Source organism: Diospyros lotus, chromosome 2 (assembly GCF_014633365.1).
Source record: "Diospyros lotus cultivar Yz01 chromosome 2, ASM1463336v1, whole genome shotgun sequence".
Taxonomy (NCBI): domain Eukaryota; kingdom Viridiplantae; phylum Streptophyta; class Magnoliopsida; order Ericales; family Ebenaceae; genus Diospyros; species Diospyros lotus.
In genome coordinates this window covers 44,606,094-44,627,804 of record NC_068339.1, presented here as the reverse complement: position 1 = coordinate 44,627,804, position 21,711 = coordinate 44,606,094, and the positions used below count along the sequence as shown (strand labels likewise).

General features: G+C 38.3%; 1 protein-coding gene across 1 annotated transcript; it reads left to right on the top strand.

Annotated features, from left to right (window-relative positions):
• The first annotated feature begins 1,730 nt into the window (after positions 1-1,730).
• On the top strand, positions 1,731-21,460 carry LOC127795014 (DEAD-box ATP-dependent RNA helicase 20). The gene is made up of 10 exons (XM_052326411.1): positions 1,731-1,932; positions 2,095-2,357; positions 12,271-12,450; positions 12,561-12,722; positions 12,874-13,028; positions 14,735-14,827; positions 15,158-15,243; positions 15,352-15,578; positions 19,993-20,223; positions 20,906-21,460. The coding sequence occupies exons 1-10, from the start codon at positions 1,877-1,879 to the stop codon at positions 20,965-20,967; spliced, it is 1,515 nt and encodes a 504-aa protein (XP_052182371.1). The 5' UTR covers positions 1,731-1,876; the 3' UTR covers positions 20,968-21,460.
• Positions 21,461-21,711: the final 251 nt, after the last annotated feature.

Below are 21,711 nucleotides of genomic sequence, written 5' to 3'. Positions count from 1 at the left end.
CATCAATTGGATTTGACATTTTGCTAGCACATTAGACTTACCCCAATGGTACTATTGGATTAGATTTAACACAGTTAAACTCCATTTGATTGGACTTAGTCCAACAACATTAAATGGAATGGGCTTGAGAAGCCCAACCCATTAAAAGAGTAGGATTATGTTGGAACTCTATAAATAGCTCTATTAAATCTTCATTTATTATTCTTGAAACACTTGAGAATTGAGAGAGTTTTTGAAAAAATGAATGTGTGAATCCAAAAGTAAGTTAGAAATTTTTGAGAAAAATTTATTTCACTTCCATTTCTCTTGATATTATTGGATAGAAATGATTTTGGGTGAATCGACTCGGTATCCTACACTTGAAATATTATACAGCAGAAAACTTAACGGTGAAATCAGATTTCATCAAAGAGATAATTTTTTGTTTTTGCCTTTAATTTGTACACCATAATTTATGAAAATGGGTTACTTGTAAGTTAGATTTGTATTCTTCTATGCATATAATGAGATCTATGTAATCTAAACAGATGATACTTCTAGAGCTAACATATCATATGCACTAACTTCTAGATAGTAGATTTAAGGACATGGGTTGCATAATAATAGGATAATTCCCTAAATATGGTAGCTCTTTGTTCTATACCTACTTATTTTTCCTCGCTTATTCTCATTATCCTCTATATACTTTAAAACCAATTAGGCTTTTGCAGTTATGTTAATGTTTAGCACTTTCCTAATTTATAAATTTTGTAATATATCAATATTTTCATTTGTACTTGAGAAACAATGGTCGACATTATCCTTTACTCTTTCTTAATCATTTGTGACAAAGTTAATTTCCACTATTTTCATGGGATTAAGTTTGCTATCACTATTTTGAAATTCTCAAGGACATAACTCCCCCATATCTTAAACTTCACATGTAATGTTTGTATTTTTCATTCAAATTTGTGTTTTTGGAAAAATTTATTATCGTTAAGATAATTATTATTTTTTCAAATAAATCATTAGAATAAAGTTATGATAAGGATGACTTTATATAGGTTAAATAGTTCTACCATTGATTCTAAAATAATGAAAGAATAAAATAAATAAATTATATAAAGTTCTATAAGTAGTTTCAAATCACAAAGATTTTGTGAAAATGATTGAAATCGGATGAGATGGCAATAGTGTCTCGACATATTCACAACTATCAATTTCCCAACTATTGAGTCTAATAAGACTAATAGTCGTAGTGTAAAAAAAGAAGGTCAATTACAATATAATATGAATTGTAGTAATTGATTATGATTTGACAATTTTAAAAAGTGATCAAAACAAATTTATTTGAGTTTTGTATTGTGATAAATTGCAAAATTGATCGATCCGATCATTAAAATAAAGTATTTTATGTTAAAATCATAAAGTTGTGAATTTTAATTAATTCTTAAGTAAAGTAACAAAATTACAATATAAAATTATAAATGCATATAAATTTTACAAATAATTGTTTTTAAAAAAGTTAAATGTTCTCAAGAATTAAAGTGTATTAGTATATTAACATATATTTTTATACATGATTAAATATTTTTTTAATTATTTTCCATATACATTAACAATTATTTTTTAAATTATTGTTTATATAAATATTAAACAATTAATTTGTATTTTTTTATATCCAAACTTACTATTTAACACTCTAATTCTCGTGGTTAATGAAATTGCAGTGAGGTAAGCGGTGACAGCACCTAAATATCACAAGCGGGTAAGAACCAGATGTCTTCTTCGTCCCCATTTCAGTTTCGCTCGCAAGAGAGAAAGCCCTAGAATTTTCCATAGCCTTTCTGCGTAAACTCTAATTTAATCAGGCCCTCCTTTACTCCATACGCAAAACATGAGCCGCTATGACAGCCGCTCCACCGATCCCGGCTCGTACCGCGACCGGAGAAGGTAACCCTAGCACTTCTCAGTTCTCAGTAGCCCCCCCCCCCCCCTCCTCTCTCTCTCTCTCTATATATATATATATATACATATATACATACATATGCATATGCTGAAGTTCTAGATGATGATTTTGTTACTCATTTCGTGCGAATTTCTGTGAGTTAGCAGCGATTCAGGGTTCGGCGGGGGTTCGTCTTACAGCGGAGCTCGTTCGTCGTCGGGAAGGAGAGATTACGAGGGGATTGAGTCGCCTCGGAAGTTGGATTTGGATGGATTGCCTCCATTCGAGAAGAATTTCTATGTGGAGTCTCCGTCCGTGGCAGCGATGTCGGAAAGTGAGGTTGAGGAGTACCGGAGGCGGCGGGAGATCACCATTGAAGGTCGGGACGTGCCAAAGCCAATCAAGACTTTCCGTGATGCCGGGTTTCCAGGTACTTCTCTGTGATGTTGGGCAGAGCATTCTTTTGTTGTCGCATGGCTCGGGTTAATATCAAGTGTATTATGCTCGCCAGTATGCTATAGTATTGTTGGGATTGAAATTCCCCTGGCATAGCTTTCAACTTCGTGGTAGATGACAAATGTGTGTATATTGTTTTGGTTCATATTTTTTTGTACGAATGAAACAGGGCTCTTTAACACTTTGGGAAAATATACTGTTCCTTAGATAATCGGGAAAATTTGTCTTTGAAGTGAAATCAAATGACTGAATCATTATACTTGATGGGGATAGTAGTTCAGAGGAAGCAGATAGAAGTAGATGTCTGTGGATTATGTGCAATGGATGCAGATGTAGCTGATTGTTATAGGACAAGGTTTTGGTGAGAGAAAGCAGATAAAAGAACATGTCTGCCACTGCAGTTATTGTCCAGCATTGGATCATAGTGCAATGGATGTGGACATATGTGTTAATAGGGCATGGTTTTAGTGAGTGAGCAAATACAAGAACATATCTGCCATTGCAGTACTTGTGCAATGGATTCAAACTTCACAGATTTTTCATTTTGCACAATAGGAATTTAAAAAATGGGCGAATCTCTATAAAGTTTATTGCTATACTAAATTACTAATCTTGATTCTGGCTCTGTTTTCCTTTTGTTTTTGATCATCTTATAGTGAAAGATTGTTTGGTGTGGAATTAACATGTTATGTCTTTTTAAGTGGTGAAAAATCACACTAATCAGAAAATACCACCAGAATGGTGATAAGTGATACAATTATAATCTATAATGATTTTTTAATTTTTTTTGCTATTTAATGCATTGATATAACACTTTGTGTTTGTTGTATGAAACTCTTCCTTAACTCTTCCTTACATGGTATTACTTAATATTATAGAAGAACACAAGCTTGTTGCCTTTTCCTTCCTAGAATTAATTGAACCCATGAGGATTTATGATAGGCACTTGACTTATCAAAGACAAGGGGCAAGGGTGTCAATTGGATGGCTGTCATAACAGCTAGCCACGTGCGTAGGGGTAGTGAAGGGAAATCGCTGGGTTGTGTAACAACCTAGCAAGCGCGTAACAGATTTCTATTGAGGAGGAGGGAGGGAAGAATATATAGAGGGGGAAGAAGTTGGGAGAGGGGGAGATAGTTCTTGTATTGAGTCTTAGGGAGAGTTAAGGGCCTCTCGAACGCCCTAGGTTGCTTTTGTTCTTGGCTGGAAAGTCTGATAGCTATTGATATTTGATTGTTGTTTGGATTTCTATCGGGGATTCTATCAATTTGGTATCAGAGCATCTCCGATCCTAATGGTGAACCTGACCGACCGAGTGGGTGACTTGGAAGGGAGGATGGAAGGCATGCAACAGAGTGTTCAATCGGTGGGGAAGAAGGTAGCGAGCTTGCTGGAACAATTCGCTTGGATGAGAACGAGGTGGGAAGAGCAGGATCGGGGGAGGAAGAATGAGGAGAGACGGGAGGAGCAAGAGAGAGAGAGGAAGGGGAAGCGAGATGAGGAAGACCCACCTGCGGGTTCAACCTTGACAAGGGAGGGAACGCCGGTAGCAGGAGCGAGAAATGGCGAAGGGGGCGATTGGGTCGATGGTGTCGGAAGGCAGGAGTATCGTGGGAGACGCCTAGAAATACCCATCTTCGAGGGAGATGATCTAGATGGTTGGGTCTTTAGGGCTGAGCGCTACTTCGTTGTGAACAAGCTGTCCGATGCGGAGAAGATGGAGGGGATGCAGAAGGGAGTCGACGCCATAAGAGGGGAGGATCAAGAACGGGAGAGGAAGATCAAAGCGAAGAAGGGAGATAGACCTTCAGAATTTACCCAAAATTCTGAGGGATCACCTAGAATCAAAATGGGCAGAGAGTTCAAGGGTGGAATTGGAGGGAACTGGCATCCAGACGTGCATGGAAGAAGGCTGGAGATGCCGCTTGTTGAAGGTGAAGAGTGTGACGGTTGGATATTCCGAGTTGAACGTTACTTTGCGGAGGCTGGGATGACTGATGAGGAGAAGTTAGATGCAGCATCATGGTGTTTGGAGGGTGTTGCATTTTCATGGTTCCAGTGGAAGCAACGGAGACCAAGAGTGAGAAGCTGGGAAGAGCTAAAGGGGCTACTGAGGAATCGCTTAGGATCCATGCAGGAAGGCACGTTGGAGAAGTCGGACGAGCTGGAGGACACGATGAAGGAGAGTGAGATGGTGGAATTGTCGTGGAATTCCGTGGTAGGCCTAACTCCACCACAGACGATGAAGGTAAAATTATGTGGTGTTGGGGAGTTCACCGGCCAGCAGAAGGGCATTCGACGATCAGTCTGTTTAAAATGCCAAGGACTGCCAATCTGGAGATATCCAAGGAGAGCATCGTTCCGATGAGTGGGGCGCCATCAATGGTCCAGGTTGTCTGGGAAGCTGGTTTGATTCTTAGCCCAGTTTCTCAGAGATTTCACATGGGGTGGGTTGATAATGGAGGGCCCCCCATGTATTCTCACCATCATAAGGGGGTGGGTGCCTCGTCCAAGCAGGTCATGATGGTGGAAGGGCAGCTTGTTTCTAGAAGTCAAGGGCTCAATTTGCATTCTGTTGTGGAGCCCAATGAATGTGCATCACTATCAAGCATTCCTCATGGTATATGGTACTATCCGTATTGCCAGAATATGTTCCAAAGAGGTAAGTTTGTGGAGCGTAATGCTAATGCTGTAGCAGCTGGAAGGGTTTTAGGAATTGATCCTATTGAAGAAATAACCAAACGTTGTATTAGAATTGTCAAAAATCCTGAAGATGTTGAGGTCATTGCATGTGTTTTGTGCAGAGGTTCTGATTTTAGCAAATCTGGATTTGGCCCACAAACTGTTATAGTTTGTGATCAGTGTGAGAGAATATCATGATGGCTGCTTGAAGGAACATAAGATGGCCGATCTAAAGAAATTTCACAGGGAAAGTGGTTCTGTTGCATGGGTTGTAGGATGACATATTCTGCTTTAAAAAATTTACTAACTTGTGGAGAAGAGAAGATTCAAGATTCTCTGTTAGATGTCATAAAGAAGAAGCATGAGGACAAAGTTCCACGTATGGTTTCTGACTTTGATGTTAGATGGAGGGTACTCAATGACAAAATTGCTTCTCGGGAAACTAGAATGTTGCTCTCAAAAGCAGTTGCCATCTTCCATGAATGCTTTGACCCTATTGTCGATTCAGGAACTGAACGTGACTTAATTCCATCTATGGTTTATGGAAGGAGCTCAAGGGGCCAAGACTTTGGAGGAATGTATTGTGCAGTATTAATGGTGCACTCATCCATTGCATCAGCTGAAATCTTCAGGCTTTTTGGACAAGAAATTGCAGAGCTTCCTTTGGTTGCAACAAGTAATGATAACCAAGGCAAGGGCTACTTCCAGATATTGTTTTCTTGTATCGAGAAACTGCTTGCAAGCTTCAATGTGAAGAACTTGTGCCCAATGGTATTGACCCAAAGATCTTAAATAATTATGGAAATTTGGGTGAACTTCATGATGAGGTTGAGAATTGGCAAGCCTTGAAACAACTGACAAAGTCAAGGTGCTGGGAGTTCGACTAGGGTCCGGAAAGAACTTACGGGGTTCGAAGTGCTCATACAATGGAAGAGGGCTACCCCCATTGGAAACTACTTGGGAACCTTACCTTTTGATCTCGCAGCAGTTTTTATTTTTCCACCTTGAAGACAAGGTGAAAGTTGGGGGGGGAGTAATGATAGGCACTTGACTTATCAAAGACAAGGGGCAAGGGTGTAAATTGGATGGTTGGCATAACAACTAGCCATGTGCGTAGGGGTAGTGAAGGGAAATCGCTGGGTTGTTACACAACCCAGCAAGCGCGTAACAAATTTTTGTTGAGGAGGAGGGAGGGAAGAATATTGTCATGAACCTAGGGTTCATAACGGGGCTGGATTGGCAATCGGAAAAATCCGATTGAGTAGAACTAAGAACAAAAAGTTTAGAGGGATATTTGGACAGAAATGGGGGAAGGATGTAGAGAGAAATGAGGGAGAGAAGTAGAGAGAAAATGAGAGAGAATCAGATATCCATTTAATCAATTTCAACATACCATCCCCTCCATTTACCTCAGCCTTATATAGGCATATTTGTCCCCTAACAGCCTTGCACATGTAGTCATGTGCACCTAACTAATTGCTAAAATATCTCTAACAAACTATTCTATCCTATTACAATAATACCCTTTTATTACTCATAGGGTCATGACAATTCCCCCCTCCTTAAGAGAGTTCTTGTCCTCAAGAACTTGCCGCAAATAGTCATTGCTTTTCATCCAATTCCACCATTCTCTATGCGGATAATCCTCCTTTCTTTCTTTCTACTTCTAGGTCTCTTCTTCTTCATTCTTAGGTTTTCAAGATCAATTTCAAGTATGGATTGGCCCAGAATTTCAATAGGGAAAACTTCATTACCATCCAAAACAAGTAAGAAGGGCAGATCTTCAGCCATTGTTGCTGTTACTCTATCCCCATTCAACCCACAACCATGTTTTGGTGCAGAAATATCAACAACAGCCTCAAAATGCAGCAATGGAGGTTTGTATTCTTTCCTTGAATACTCATACCAAGGCTATTTGTGAGCATTAACATTAGGAGATGCTGCAACTTCACTTCCAGCCAACAATTGCTCAATAATTGACACCTGGCCAAGTGTTTCAGCACTAGTAAGAGTGCTTGAGAGGCTGTCAATTGATTGAGTGTCATCCTCCAATCCCTTTTCCTCACTTTTTTCTTCCTCCTCCTCTTCCCCTTCTTCCTTAAAGTTGGACTGCTCTTGTTGCAGAATCCCAAAAACATCACCATTGAGAACTTCTTTTCCAAAGGAATCGGTGTGTTCCTTTAATTGTCCTTTTGCCCACACACCTTGTACCGAACCCCCCGCAAAGTCTGCTATTGTTGCCAGCATTGTCATTATCGTCACCTTTCTTGTCCATTCCACCTAGGCCGATATACTTCTTCCACTCCGTATTGGAGGTAGGCAGTGAATCTGCTTCTTGCCTCCTAAATTTCACCTTCGGCTGCTCCATTTTAAGAAACTCCTCCTTATTAAAACTTTCATGATAGTCATCAAAGTATTCGGCGGGAAAACTGTAATGATACTCCTTAGATAGTATCATTGCAAATTTTTGCAACTTCTCGCGAAACATTCGACCGACTTCCTTGCACTCTTCATCAAACCCACTGTTGGTTCCTTTGTCCAATTGGCTGATCCCCTTCTTATGTTCATTGTTGCTGTCAACTGAAAATGCAGCCTCCTTTGGCTGCCATTGAAGCTCCATTCCAGCTGAAAATGAAGTATTCATCTGCGGCAATTGAGGCTCCAATGGTCTCATATATGCACTGCTACCCATGGCCGAATTTTCACCAACAACATACTTCGACGGCCAAGGAATGAGAGTTCTATACATGCTTCTGGTTTGCCTTTCCACTTTGACCTAAGTTAGCCAAAAATTTATAGCCAAAATCTATCTCTTGTTTCCTCTGCTCACAGCCTCAACGCAATTCAACATCCAAGGCAATTCGAAAGAGGTTAACAGTAATTCACAGCCGAATTTTGCCTCTTGTCTCCCCTTACTTACAGTTTAGATTTTTTTTTATTGGAATTTTCGCTTGCGGAATACCTCTTCACTGATTCGCTGATCAATCCCTTCGCCGGAGCCACGGACAAGTCGCCTTAAGCCTTACTCGCAGCTTCCAAAGTCGCCAGCGCTTCAACACTGACTTCCGTTTCTATAAACGCCTACCACAAAGCGTTCAGCTTCTGCTTTTCCTCCACAATCTGAACCGAGACTCCTCTGACTTGATCTGTCTCCTCTTTTCTTAAATTGAATTGACCCACAACCGAGGCTTAAGGATCTGCTAATGGAACTGGAATTCACGATTGAGAGTCATGGCGGACTCGTCTTCAATATTCCAACTCAAATCTACTGCAATCACGAAGGCCAAGAATTAATCCTCCGCCGAGAGCCCACCCAGACTCACTGGAATGCTGGAACTCGCTGATTCCGTTGAAATTGTTGCTTGATCAATCCAAGTCGAATTCCTCCTTGCATTGGTCGCCACCCAATCACCGACCAAAAGCTCCAATCGTGAATCCTCCTGGCTTGCTCACCTTCAATTCTGGACAAGATTGAAGTCTTAGCCGCGAGCCATCAGCCTCTTGCAGTGATCGCTCTCCACACAAGATTACAGCGGATTCAAGATTGCCCAAGCTTTGTGTGCATTTGCTGAGATTCAATGACTACCCCCACTCGCTTCCACTTCGCGCCTTCCTTTCTCGCCAGAATCAACTCCTTTGTCTCACCCAACCGTCTTTGACGGACTCCTTCACCAACAACGAGCGTTGTCTGTTCGCGACGCTTCAAGTATGCTTGCCTATTGACCCACTCCAATCGCGAACGCTCCTCTATACTGATCGATGATGGGCTCCGCTATGAATCGACAACGGAAATTACAGCCAACCAAATCGACCAACTCTCTTACAAGAACGATTGAATTTACAACCGAGGAACGATTGGCTCTAGTCGGAATCACCTTCCCATCCAAATGAGCAGCACATTGCTGAGCCCCAATTGGATTCGCCTTCAAATCGGAGCTGTAACAGAATCACAGCCGAGGATGGTAAGGCTTTGCTTGACCTGGCTGTGACAGCCTTCCTCACACACGTCGTCACTCTGATGGAGCCCTCGCAACTTGTCTTCTGCTTGCCCAATCACCGACCACTTCTCTGCACCACCCACGAAATTCACTGCTCAATCAATAGTCATCAGAATCAATTTACCCACAATTGTATGAACCACAGTCGAAGAAGTATTGCTCTGTTTCGAATCGGCTTGATTACTTCATAATCGGATTGGACAAGGACAACCACCGAATTTCAGAACTCACAGCCGAGGAACGACTGCTCTGATACCATTTGTCATGAACCTAGGGTTCATAACGGGGCTGGATTGGCAATTGGAAGAATCCGATTGAGTAGAACTAAGAACAGAAAGTTTAGAGGGATATTTGGTCAGAAATAGGGGAAGGATGTAGAGAGAAATGAGGGAGAGAAGTAGAGAGAAAATGAGAGAGAATTAGATATTCATTTAATCAATTTCAGCATACCATCCCCTCCATTTACCTCAGCCCTATATAGGCATATTTGTCCCCTAACAGCCTTGCACATGCAGCCATGTGCACCTAACTAATTGCTAAAACATCCCTAACAAACTATTCTACCCTATTACAATAATACCCTTTTATTACTCATAGGGTCATGACAAATATATAGAGGGGGAAGAAGTTGGGAGAGGGGGAGATTGTTCTTGTATTGAGTCTTAGGGAGAGTTAAGGGCCTCTTGAACGCCCTAGGTTGCTTTTGTTCTTGGCTGGAAAGTCTGATAGCTATTGATATTTGATTGTTGTTTGGATTTCTATCGGGGATCCTATCAGTTTATCAATTTGTTCATTTGACTCAACTTTAAATTTATATTTAAATTATTATGTGTCAAGAATTCTGAAAATGTTTTATGTTGATCTATTAAGAATTGTTTTCTCATAATTCTTGATTGATATTGTACCATATTTGATTATTTGCTAGGTTTTGACCATGTTATAAAGAGTTAGATGTGAGAAAACAAAGGACAGGAGAAAACATAATTGCAGGAAAGGACAGAAAGGTGCCGTAACACTTTTCTGCAGAGAATCCATTAAAATGAGAATCAGAGGCCTAAAATTGGGCGCCTGATAATGTTATGTTATTAGTAATTACCAAATTGTCATTTCATGGAAGACATGTCTGAAAGGGGAGGAGGAGTTTTAGATGATAGGCTAAAGATGATGACTAACTAGAAAGAAGTGATAAAACCTTTGAACTTCAGTGTAATTGTTATATTAGTTTATTCATGTGATATTAATCTAATTAATATGGGTCGGTCTCAGCATGAGTACAGATTTGATATAATTGTAGAAGTGCTTCCCAGGAGATGCTGAAACTTATTTTATGTGATGAGCATATATTTCTTGGTGCTCATTTGTTCTTTATTTGGCTAACTTGTTTGTATTAGAGGTTCTGTTTTATAGAACAAAATATTGTTGAGTTGACAGGAGCATAAATATCAAAATTACTGGTTTTATTTCCAAAATTTAAATCAAATAGACCAATGGTTAGTCCACATAATCCTATCCTGGAACAAGCATTGGCTAGTGTACAAAATTGAATGTTTGTCCAATAAAAAGCGCATTTGCCTAATGTGCATAATTAGACAGTGTTTGCTAACAAGGTCTGGTGTAGAGCTATCCGTTCTTCTTCTCGCTTGCATTATGGTTCCTGTTGGACTAACTGCATGTAGTGGTGTATGCTTAGATTTGTTTTATTGTGACAAAAAACTTATGTAACATTAATAGTCCTCATATATGTTAATTCTAATGTTAGTACATTTTAAAAAATGTAAATGAATCTTAAACATCAAAGTGTTTAGTGATCCTTTGAAATATTTTTTTGAAGGTTTTTTAGGTATGCGGGCTCATTTTTTTGTGTAACATTTGTATGCAAATAATACTATTGTGCCTTTTGGTCTTTGTTGGGTTATCGTTGATGTGCAATTTGCTTTGGGGTGGTTTCTCCTTTGAGGATGAGTGTTGCAAGGCTGCAAAACATTGTTGGACAAGGTGTTTCCAGTAGAAGGCTTTGCTTGGCCTTGATTTTGTTCTGTATGTAAGGTGGAGGCTTTTTGTTGCAAGTATTGGTGTCTTCCTTTGGGTTTACTTGGAGTACTATGTTTTCTTTTTTCGAGTTCATTGATATTATATATTTCCCTGTTTACCCTTCTGCACAAGAAAAAGATAAGGTAAGAGATTTACAAATAATTTTTCTTCTGAAATGGCCAAACTATTCATTTGCCGGATTGGTGTGCTTTTATGCTGTTTGATTGCTTGTTAGCGCTCCTATGGTGTGGGGCTAGAAAATTTGCATCCGCAAATAACACAAAAAAAAGAAAAAAGAAAGAAAGAAAGAAAATCTACATCTTTAATGGAGCTCTTTTTGTGAAGATGGCTTCCTTCCCTTTGTCAGTTCGCTGGTTAATCCTAATAGAAATTAAGGAGTCACTTCTATTTTTTGTGGTGTTGTGTTTTCGCATAATTTAAAGTGATTCAACTTATTCAAGGGCCAGCATAGACAATCTTCTTAGTAAGGCCCCTCATTTCTGAGTAGGCATGAACATTTTCAGATGGAGGCATTTGTATTTAAGTATTTCCAGGGCAGTCGTTCTTTTATTTACATATCTATGTATAGTGTTCATGCAGGGCATAGAAGTTCATATTTTACTAGGAAAAAGCTTCAGCTTTAGATGCTCGGTCTAATTCTTTACCATTTTTTTTATGGTTGGTTTTTTGTGGAAAGATTTTGATCATCAATAACCTAATTGGTAAGCATGTGATAGTTACCTATTAGGCCTCTATGTACAACAGATGATTATGAATTCGTTAACCACCTGTTTATTCATAGCTAGGCTAGGTGGTTGGGAAGGTTTGGCCTTTGATTCTTTATTTGTTTTTCTTTAGTTAGATTTGCTTCAAGAGGGCCTTGATATGACTTTTGTCCTTTTGTGTAATTTGGCCTCTGCTGGTGTGGATCCATCTTTACTTCAGTTTTTGGATTTTGAGATGTAGTAGATTCCTTCTATTTGTCATTGTTTTTTTTTTCTCGGCCCAGCCTTCTCTCTGTATATGGTGGCAAGCTGTTGGTATTTTTTATTCTAAATGATGCACTAACTGCTACTTATAGGAAGGATGACTCATAGACATTTGTGACATTTAAGGGTTAATACTTTCTTATATTTCTGATTATTAAGCTGTACATTTGGACTGTTATGACTGCAGATTATGTGCTGCAAGAAATTGTAAAGGCTGGCTTTTCTGAACCTACACCAATTCAAGCTCAGGGATGGCCAATGGCTTTAAAGGGTCGTGATCTGATCGGTATTGCTGAAACAGGTTCAGGCAAGACACTTGCCTACCTCTTGCCTGCAATCGTCCATGTGAATGCTCAGCCAATTTTAGGTAATTTTATAATTTCTTACCCCAGAAGTTTGGGCTTGGTATTGGTTGGTTATTTGGTTTTTATGGCCACTCTTCGCAGAAATGTTAATTTGTTTCCTCTATTTTCTTAGCTCCTGGAGATGGCCCCATCGTGCTAGTTTTAGCTCCAACACGTGAGCTTGCTGTTCAGATACAGCAAGAAGCTACTAAGTTTGGTGCATCATCAAGGATTAAAAATACCTGCATATATGGTGGGGTTCCTAAGGGTCCCCAAGTTCGTGATCTCCAGAAAGGTAGGTGGTGATTAAGTTCAAGATGACTTAACTGCTGTATCGTGATACATGAATCGGGTATCTCCTAATGCTTTATCTTTCTTCTTATTATTCTCATCTCATTCACTCATCCTCCTCTTCTTCCTACTCAACGTTTTACATTCTGGGTTAGGTGTTGAAATTGTTATTGCTACCCCTGGAAGGTTGATTGATATGATAGAATCTCATCATACAAACTTGCGAAGGGTTACATACCTTGTGTTGGACGAAGCAGACCGAATGCTTGACATGGGATTTGAACCTCAGATTCGAAAAATTGTTTCTCAGGTTGGTTTCCATATTTGTGCTGCATTTCCTATGTAATATGCAGAGAAAGCATGTCCTATATATTTGTCCTCTTTCCCAATTTCTGTGTGTTTGCTTGTGCTGGGGTTGATATGAATTACAACAATATAGTAAGCCTTTATCTCACTATGGGGGTTCAGCTTCATATTTGTGCTGACAAGTTTTGCACTAACTATTGGCTACCTAAGGCAACTATCTTCCTTTATCCGTGATTGGGATTGGCTATAGATAGAAATTCACTGCAGTGTTGGTATGAGCAACTTCTTCTTCTTTTTCTTTTTTGCAAAATTGAAAACATGAACTGGTTTCTGAAATAGTATTGGGTGCAGGATGTACATTTTGACATTTTTCAAGAAGAATGATTTCAAGTTAAAGTGATAATAAGTGCTGTTGAGATGATACTCAAGTTTTGTCAGTAAATAGGCTATTTTATTGCCAACAGATTATATTAGATATTCAAATATTCTGATGTGGTAACTACAAAAGTTCATGTTTATGGTTTCCTACACCTGGAATGCATTGTCATTTTTCTTTAATATTCTTAGATCCTGAATGGGTTGCTATTATTAGTCTCATCTCTTTATTGTTCTAGACATGAATTTGATTGGAGTAAATACTAGAGTGGGTGTAAATGTTGTACTCTCTTAAAGTCTTTTTTATGTCAAGAAAAAATTAAATTGATTTGTGCTTAAAATATTTAGCTAGTATATCATATAAATTCATAAGATGCCTCTTTTGTGGGCCACCTGCAGCAACATGTGCTTAATAGATCTTAGTAGTCATGCTTTTGTTATGATAAGTTAATTGGCTCATCTAATGGGATTAAGGTTTGGGAAGGTTGTTTTTGTATGTTGATTGGGTGGATTATGGTATGTCTTCCCACCATCATTGAGGTATCATTACTCCCCCCCCCCCCCCTCCTTTCTCTTCTCTCTCTCTCTCTCTCTCTCGTTTTCTTTTTCTTTTTCTTTCCTTTCCCTTTTTCCGAATGAGGCAATGCATGGAATGCTTCCAAACGATTACTGATGTGTCCATTCAGTTTATGCTCACTCTTCTACCTCTTTAGTATAAGAGCTGCTGAAGAAAAATCTCATTTGGTGTGGTTTTGGCAGACAGAATGCATGTGTCATCCTGTCGTTGAAATGTTTTTTACTGAACTTATATGGTTTTATGTTATGCTTACATTTAAAACTCTAATAAAGGTAATTCATTTACAAGGAATATAGCTGTGGAATAAGAGTTAACTTAGTTGACTTTCCTTGCTACTGTGCATTTGGCTGGTTACTTCCTCTAACACCTGTGCCTCTTGACATTCGTTTTCTTTTTTACGTTTGATCGTATTATAGGGGTCTCAATGTTGGTGTGTTGTATGTGGTTCAATATTTTCTGGGTGGTGCGTGTATAGGTGTGGTCATTGCATGGTAGAGTGAAAAAATTGGACCATGTATGCTTGGTAAAGAATTTAGACTAGCTTATTTTTTTTTTTCTGGAATATTTGATCACCATTCTCCAGTTGATGTTAATTTTGAATGATTTAGATAGTTCAAGTAATTACTTCTATTAGAATGATGGCAGGATCATCACTGTAGGCAAGGCCGCAAGGGCTATTGTTGTATGATCTCAGCTCTCTGCATCTAATGTTTTTGCTGGCTCCAACTGTGCTTACTTTTCAAAATTTTGTTCTGTAGATTCGGCCTGATCGTCAAACCTTGTACTGGAGTGCTACATGGCCCAAGGAGGTTGAACAACTTGCAAGGCAATTCCTTTATAATGCCTACAAAGTAAGTTACTTGTTTCATTGTTAGGATTGTAGCATTCTGAGCACAAATAGTGGGCATTATACTTAAAAATATTTTATCAATTCGTGCTTTTTTCAATTTGGTTTTATGTTTTTCCATACTGTAGGGCCGTTATGTTATTTCCTTTCATATGAATTATTTTTCCAAATGCTCTCTATCCATTTTTCCATTTTTCTCCATATTGGAGTGTTCTAGTTTCAGGCAAGAATTTTGGATCTTGCCCTTTCCTAGGATGGTTAACTGCCAGGGTACTCGCTTGAAATGTTATTGATGTGCATTCATTTTGATGTTCTCTCTTTTGATTCTGTACAGGTCATTATAGGTTCTCCAGATTTGAAAGCTAATCATGCAATTCGCCAGCATGTGGAGATTGTTTCTGAGAACCATAAATATAACAAGTAGGTGTACATTATAGTGGTGGTCTCTGTCCTATTATATTGGCTACATCTGCTAGGATAAGAATAAGTTTCACCTTCTGTTTTAATAGTATTTCTGATTAAATTCAGATTGGTGAAGTTGCTGGAGGACATCATGGATGGTAGCAGGATTCTGATCTTCATGGATACCAAAAAAGGATGTGACCAGACTACTCGGCAGCTTCGTATGGATGGCTGGCCTGCTCTCTCTATACATGGAGACAAGAGTCAAGCAGAGAGGGATTGGGTTCTCTCAGAGTTCAAAGCTGGCAAGAGTCCTATAATGACTGCAACAGATGTTGCAGCTCGTGGTTTAGGTGTGTATGCTGGTGCATTCTTTCTTATATGAGATCCTTTCTGGTTCTATGCGTTGTTCATCTCACTATTCATCTTGGTATATGATAATAGGCTGAAGCATTTCTGTGTAAGATAAATGACATTTCTTGTATATGCTGGTGTTCATTAATTGAATTGTTTGGAAGAATTGGACCTATTGACATGTACAAACATGTTCTTTCCCCATTGGTTAAATAGCAGCCCTTAGAGATGGATTTACATTCATGCTGAAGACTAGCTTTACCATTGCATCAAGCTATAGTCCTGGTATTTTGCATAGCAATTTAAGTGATGAAATTTCTTGGTGGACCTTTTATGTTTTTTCTTGGATATATTTACATGTATATAAAAATTAGCAGTAATGGTAATTAATTGGCTTATCACTGGCCTCCATCAATTTCTCTTGGTGTGGGCTACATGGATTATGCAACTTATGTTATTTTGTTTATATTTTTGGGCTAGCTGCTTGAGTTATGGAGGGGCACCATAGAATTCAAAGGCTTCATGTTGCGCTGGTCGAAGATTGAATAAATGGAATGCAAGTTTAGTAAAGGTAGAAGTGTGGATGATGTTGTAAGGCTTGAAGATCAAGTTGTCCCAAGGAAAAATCAATTTTAGATACTTCAGATCAATTATTTAAAAAGACACGAGAATCTGGAGGTTGTCATGTACAGAAGAACCAAGGCAAGATAGTTAAAATTGCAATCTATTTAAAACTAACCGAATGCTTATCCAGACAATTATAAGGCTGGTTTTGTTATATGGTATAAAATGTTGGGCAATTAAGCACCAACATTTATAAATTATAAGTGCAACTTGGTTGAGGATGTCATTTTGGATCTTTGGTTATACAAGAAAAGACAATTAAAAATGAGGTTATTCATAATAAGGTTAAATTAACTCCTTTTGAAGATACCATGTGCAATACGCTTTTAAGATGGTTTAAATATGTGAGAAGAATATTGATAAACACACATGGTGAGGAGAGTGGATTGAATAGAAGAAATTTGTAGGAAAAGAGATGGGAAAAAAATCCTTTGACATGACAGGATATAGTGGCCTTACAGATGATATGATCATAGATAAAGATGATTAATAAGCTCGATAGTATTGTTATGTTTTTGAGGTGGCCATACCTTTTAATCAATAACCCATTAGGATCTTTACAGATGGAGAGAAATCTTGAGCTTCCTAACACAATTCTTCTGCCTTATTTGTGCTCTCAGCCTACTGTTATTTCACTTAAGCATCTCTTATCTGCTATAAGGTTTTCCTATTTTGCCTGGACATAGCCTATTCTAATCTACAAAGGCACAGGCCAAGTTGTCTCCTTGGCAGCGAGCTCTTTTGTCACTTTCTGCTACCAGCTGTAATGTCTTAATTGTTTCTTCCTCCAATATATCACCTTCCAAAAGTGATTTCCTATTTTACATCTGAGTTTTCTGCTGTAAGATGTATACCTTTGATAAATCAACTTGATTCCATCTCTAGTCAAACAAGTCTCCTCGGCTTCCAGGTTCAGGGTGGTCGCATCAGTTGTTTTCTCGACACCTTTGATAACTTCTGTCTATTTATGTCTTCCGGTAACTGCCTCTTTACTTGTCAATTGCTGTAATCCTAATCTCACTCTTTCTCATATATTGAGCCAGTGAAGATGCTTGCTCTTGATTGATCACTGGTTTTCAGTTTTACTATTGTTTCATTCAAGGTGTGAAATACAAATTGTTATGTATTATAAAGTCTTGCAAGTAGTTCCTTGTCACCATTGCGTATCTTTTTAATTTTTTCTCTTTATGTAGTCCAATTGCCTTATTTTTGTTGTCGTAATGATTTATTATTAGTTTAAAGAACCTTTTTGAGGATAATAAATAACTTTGGTTTGTGTTATGAGGTTAAGTGTGAATGCTATTCATCTGATAGCCTTAGTGGATGATCTCTGTTGTGGTGTTCATAGCTTCAGGATTTCTACCCTTTTTAGAATCCCCACCATCTAAATGTTGGTCACTGACATCATTGCGTAGGTTCTTAGTGGGTGCCTTACTTCATTTGTTACAAGTGCAATTGTGAGCTTGCTTTGTACATAGGGTAGGCATATATCTATCTATACAAACGGAGGTCACTAACAAGTGGCTCATTTCATGTGTATCTCAATTTTTGGTTACTTTCTTTTTTGGGGAAAAATAATAAAAAGGCTTGTGATTATTGCAATTTGCAATTATCTCTTAAGTTTGCTATATATATTATTCAGTTCATGTACTTTTGAAAATTGTGTTAGGGTAAATTACATGGCAGGGTCTGTCAGTTAACAAATTTAATGAAAATTGTTAAAAGATCATTTCATCCTTGACTTGGAAAAATGTTTTTTGGTCATTGACCTTATATTTATATTTAATAGGTAGAACATTTACAAAAATAGTAAATAAGTTAGTCTATAAAAATTAAATGCAATCACATGTCAATTAGGTCAGCCCACAGTCCAAGTCAACCCATTGAACCCAAAATTACGTACCCATTGCTGGAGACTGTTCTTCTCTTCTTGTTCATTGTCTTCTATTTCTCTCCTTTGGTTTCCATGGGGAGGAGTTGAAGAGTCAATGTCTAGTGCTCCTGATTGGGGAGCTAGGCAATTGGAAGCAACCTGTGCAATCCTGCATGACTAAACATTCTTCTTCTTCCCTTGAAAGCAGAAAAGGCCAGTGAGCAAATGAAAGCAAAAAAAGGTCCATTCTCTTGACCCTGAATCTCCGCCCTAATATATCTGCTCTCTCTCTCTCTCTATATATATATATATATATATCTGCTCTCTCTCTCTCTCTATATATATATATATGTGCATATATGTATGCATGTGTATATACCCATCAATGTGCCACTGTGGTGCCCTACTCCACCCATAGAAATTGAGAGCAGCCAATCTCCTGGATTGTGTGAAGATGTGAAGACCACCCCGAAATTGGCCATCTCTCCTCTTTCTTAATCTCTATGTGTCTCTAGAGAATCCATCTTCGTATGCTTGGTGATTATATATATATAGGCATCTTTTAGTTTTAATTTTGCAAACTTTAATATTGTTTATGTGATTCCTGATAAAGATGGAGATGATGGGTGTTGGCTGTTGGCAGTTGACGGTTGGTGGAGGCAATAGAGGCTGGATCATTGGAGTTTGAGGCTTGGGGTAGAAGTGGCTGAGGTGATAGGTTTGGCTTGATAGGTTTGGCTTGACTGACCGATTTGGGGTTGAATTGGTGGTGTTGATAGTCAGGACATATGGTTTGTCAATGGTGGGGTTGGCCATTGGTGTTGGTGGAGGTGGTAATGGTTGCTGGTCCCAGCAACAGGAGGGCATTATTAAGAGAGAGCGAAATTAAACCTGATTAATTTAAGATATAATTAATATTAAGTTGGTTAATTACATGATAGATAGTTTCTTAGGAAATTTAACAATCAAGTATTGACTTTGTGAGTTCTTGGTAATGGAGGATTAAAGGTAATACGAAATTATTGAAAAATGTTTTGGATTAAGGGATTTGAGTCTAGTATAAAAATGGAGGGTGTTGTGTATTTTAGAAATAAGTCAAGTGTATAATACATAATCTACCCCATAGTCATCAAATATTTACTATTGTGTGTGCATTTTGTTTCTATTGAAGCTAAAGTCAGTAATATCACCTATTTGCAACTGTAGAAATACTCCTTTTGAGAGAATAATCCACTAACTCTATTTCCTCGGAAATGCTACAAATATATATACAGTGGATCCTAAGAATTCTCCTAAGAATTTTGTTAGATTTTAGAGATTAGATTCCCACTTTGTAGGACTAGATTACAACCACCTTAAATACAAACAAATCTAATAAAAAGGAAAGATAAGATATAACAATTATATAAATCAAAATAAATCACAAAGGATAAATCAGCCGATAACAAGCTTAGTAGCTCGGCCCTCCATCAGCTCAACAGCTCGGCCTTCCATCAGCTCGGCCAACAGCAACCATGCATACACAATAAATTTATGACCTTAATTTGTTCTTAAAGCATATTTGATTTGAAATATGCCAGCAGTATCAATATCTGTTTACATTTAGAAAAAGTAATGGACACAAAAAAACATTGTAAACAAGACCAATACCTTTGCCATTTTCTGAGAGAAATGAGAGGTTTGATCCTTGATTACTTTGGCTTTATTAATCTGTCCACATCCAAAAATGGGGTCAGACGTGAAGGATTTAATATACATAGAAAAAAATAAAAATTGTAAAGAAGACCTGAGTATTGAAATATCTTTTGAGTAAGGAACATTGATTACCTTTTGGCATTTTTTGAGAGAAATTAGAGGTTTTGATTCTTAATTTACTTTGGCCTGATTTATCTGTCCACATTGAAAAATGGTGTCAGATGTGAAGGATGTGAAATTTGTCATCAACTATGATTTTCCGGGATCCTTGGAGGATTATGTTCACCGGATTGGTCGTACTGGAAGAGCTGGGGCCAAAGGAACAGCATACACTTTTTTTACAGCTGCAAATGCGAGGTTTGCAAAAGACCTCATGAGAATTCTCGAGGAAGCTGGACAGAAGGTCAGTCCTGAGCTGGCAGCAATGGGTCGTGGTGCACCCCCTCCTCCAGGTCAGTTGATAGGAATGCTTGTTTTTTTATGTTTTGTTTTGATTCCAATTAAGGCACATATTTGCAACATGATTATGCTACTGGGATTAGAGTTGACATAACCAGCTAAAATCTCATCTCCGCCTAGCTTCCATGCTCCTCTCATCATTTATTTCAGGTAGGGCAGGGAGGATTCCAGTTCAATTTGGATTTGAGATTTGTATGTGAGTGTATATATGCACATCTGTTGTGCCTAAAAACCCTGCAATGCAACTCTGATTCATGTACAATTATCTACACAAGTGATGCTATAGTACCAATTTAAACATCCTTCAAACTGTTGGTACTAGTGGCAGCCTCAGTAGAGAACCAGGTTTGTTTGCATATGGTTAGATGGTGATGAAAAGTGAAAGTTTAAATTTAATTGCATTAACCTTCCCTTGCATTGTAGCAGTTGGTTTTGTTGATGGCTTTCTGCAACATTCCCAACAATTATGCAGTTTGTACCGTGTACAATGTTATGAAGCAATTCTGTTCTCTGTCTGACATATTGAAACAGGCCTTGCTAGTGTTAGAAAACTTTTTCTGCTGCAATTTTGATTGATAGCTCGTCAATTGGATCAATAACTAGCCGTCTGTAATCTTTACTTGTGTGTGTGTGTGTTCCTGCTTATTTTGTGATGGGTGTTTACATGATGGCTAGGTCATGGGGGCTTTCGAGATCGAGGCCGGGGGTACAGTGGTGGTGGTCGCCCGTGGAACTAATGGAACTGATCTAGAAACGGGATGTCGGCTAGGGATAGAAATCCAAACAGAATAGAAGTGCTTGCAGTGTCTTGGGATGGCATGTAAGGATCCGATTCCATTCATCTTCATAACTTCGTGGAGTATTGCTTTGTAAAATTGAGACACTCATGAGCAGCAGTATCTTCTTTCTTCCCAGATGAACTTGGGGCACTACTAGCAGCGTTAGGATTATATATTATTAGCAGTTTATGGTCCCAGTCTCACAATTACTTAGTATTTTATTTACGTGTTTATTATTATTATTATTATTAACTAAAGCTTTAATCTCGGTATTCTCCGAGGTTCACAACTTAAACATCTTCCACACAGAGTAATCCCCCACACCTTCAGTACATGTTAGTCCTAGGTTTTGGCATATTCTTTTCCATGTTAGTCCTGTAAACTTCTTTAGGTTCTTGTTAGTTTGTTAACGCATAAGTCGTATATATCACTATTAACTTATCAAGTTTTATATTTTAACTTTTTGAGGGTTGGAAAAGGGTGTCTTTGTTTCCTTTGCAAAAATGCAGTTTCCTCCACATGAAATGAAGGTATACAAAATATATGTGCTTGTATAATCTCTAGTCACAGGGAGTTTTTCATCATTTGGTTCTGTGGTCAGTTTTTACAATTTTTTGACCCAATGACAGTCTTATTAGGTTAGGGGGAAGAGAGGGGTCTTGGGAACTGGTTGTAGGTTCAAATTTTACCATTTCCATTTTT

Coding starts and splice junctions, on each gene's coding strand:
- LOC127795014 (XM_052326411.1), top strand. CDS start 1,877: ATGAGCCGCTATGACAGCCGCTCCACCGATCCCGGCTCGTACCGCGAC. Junction 12,723..12,873: donor AGTTCGTGATCTCCAGAAAG/GTAGGTGGTGAT, acceptor ATTCTGGGTTAG/GTGTTGAAATTGTTATTGCT. Junction 14,828..15,157: donor TCCTTTATAATGCCTACAAA/GTAAGTTACTTG, acceptor GATTCTGTACAG/GTCATTATAGGTTCTCCAGA.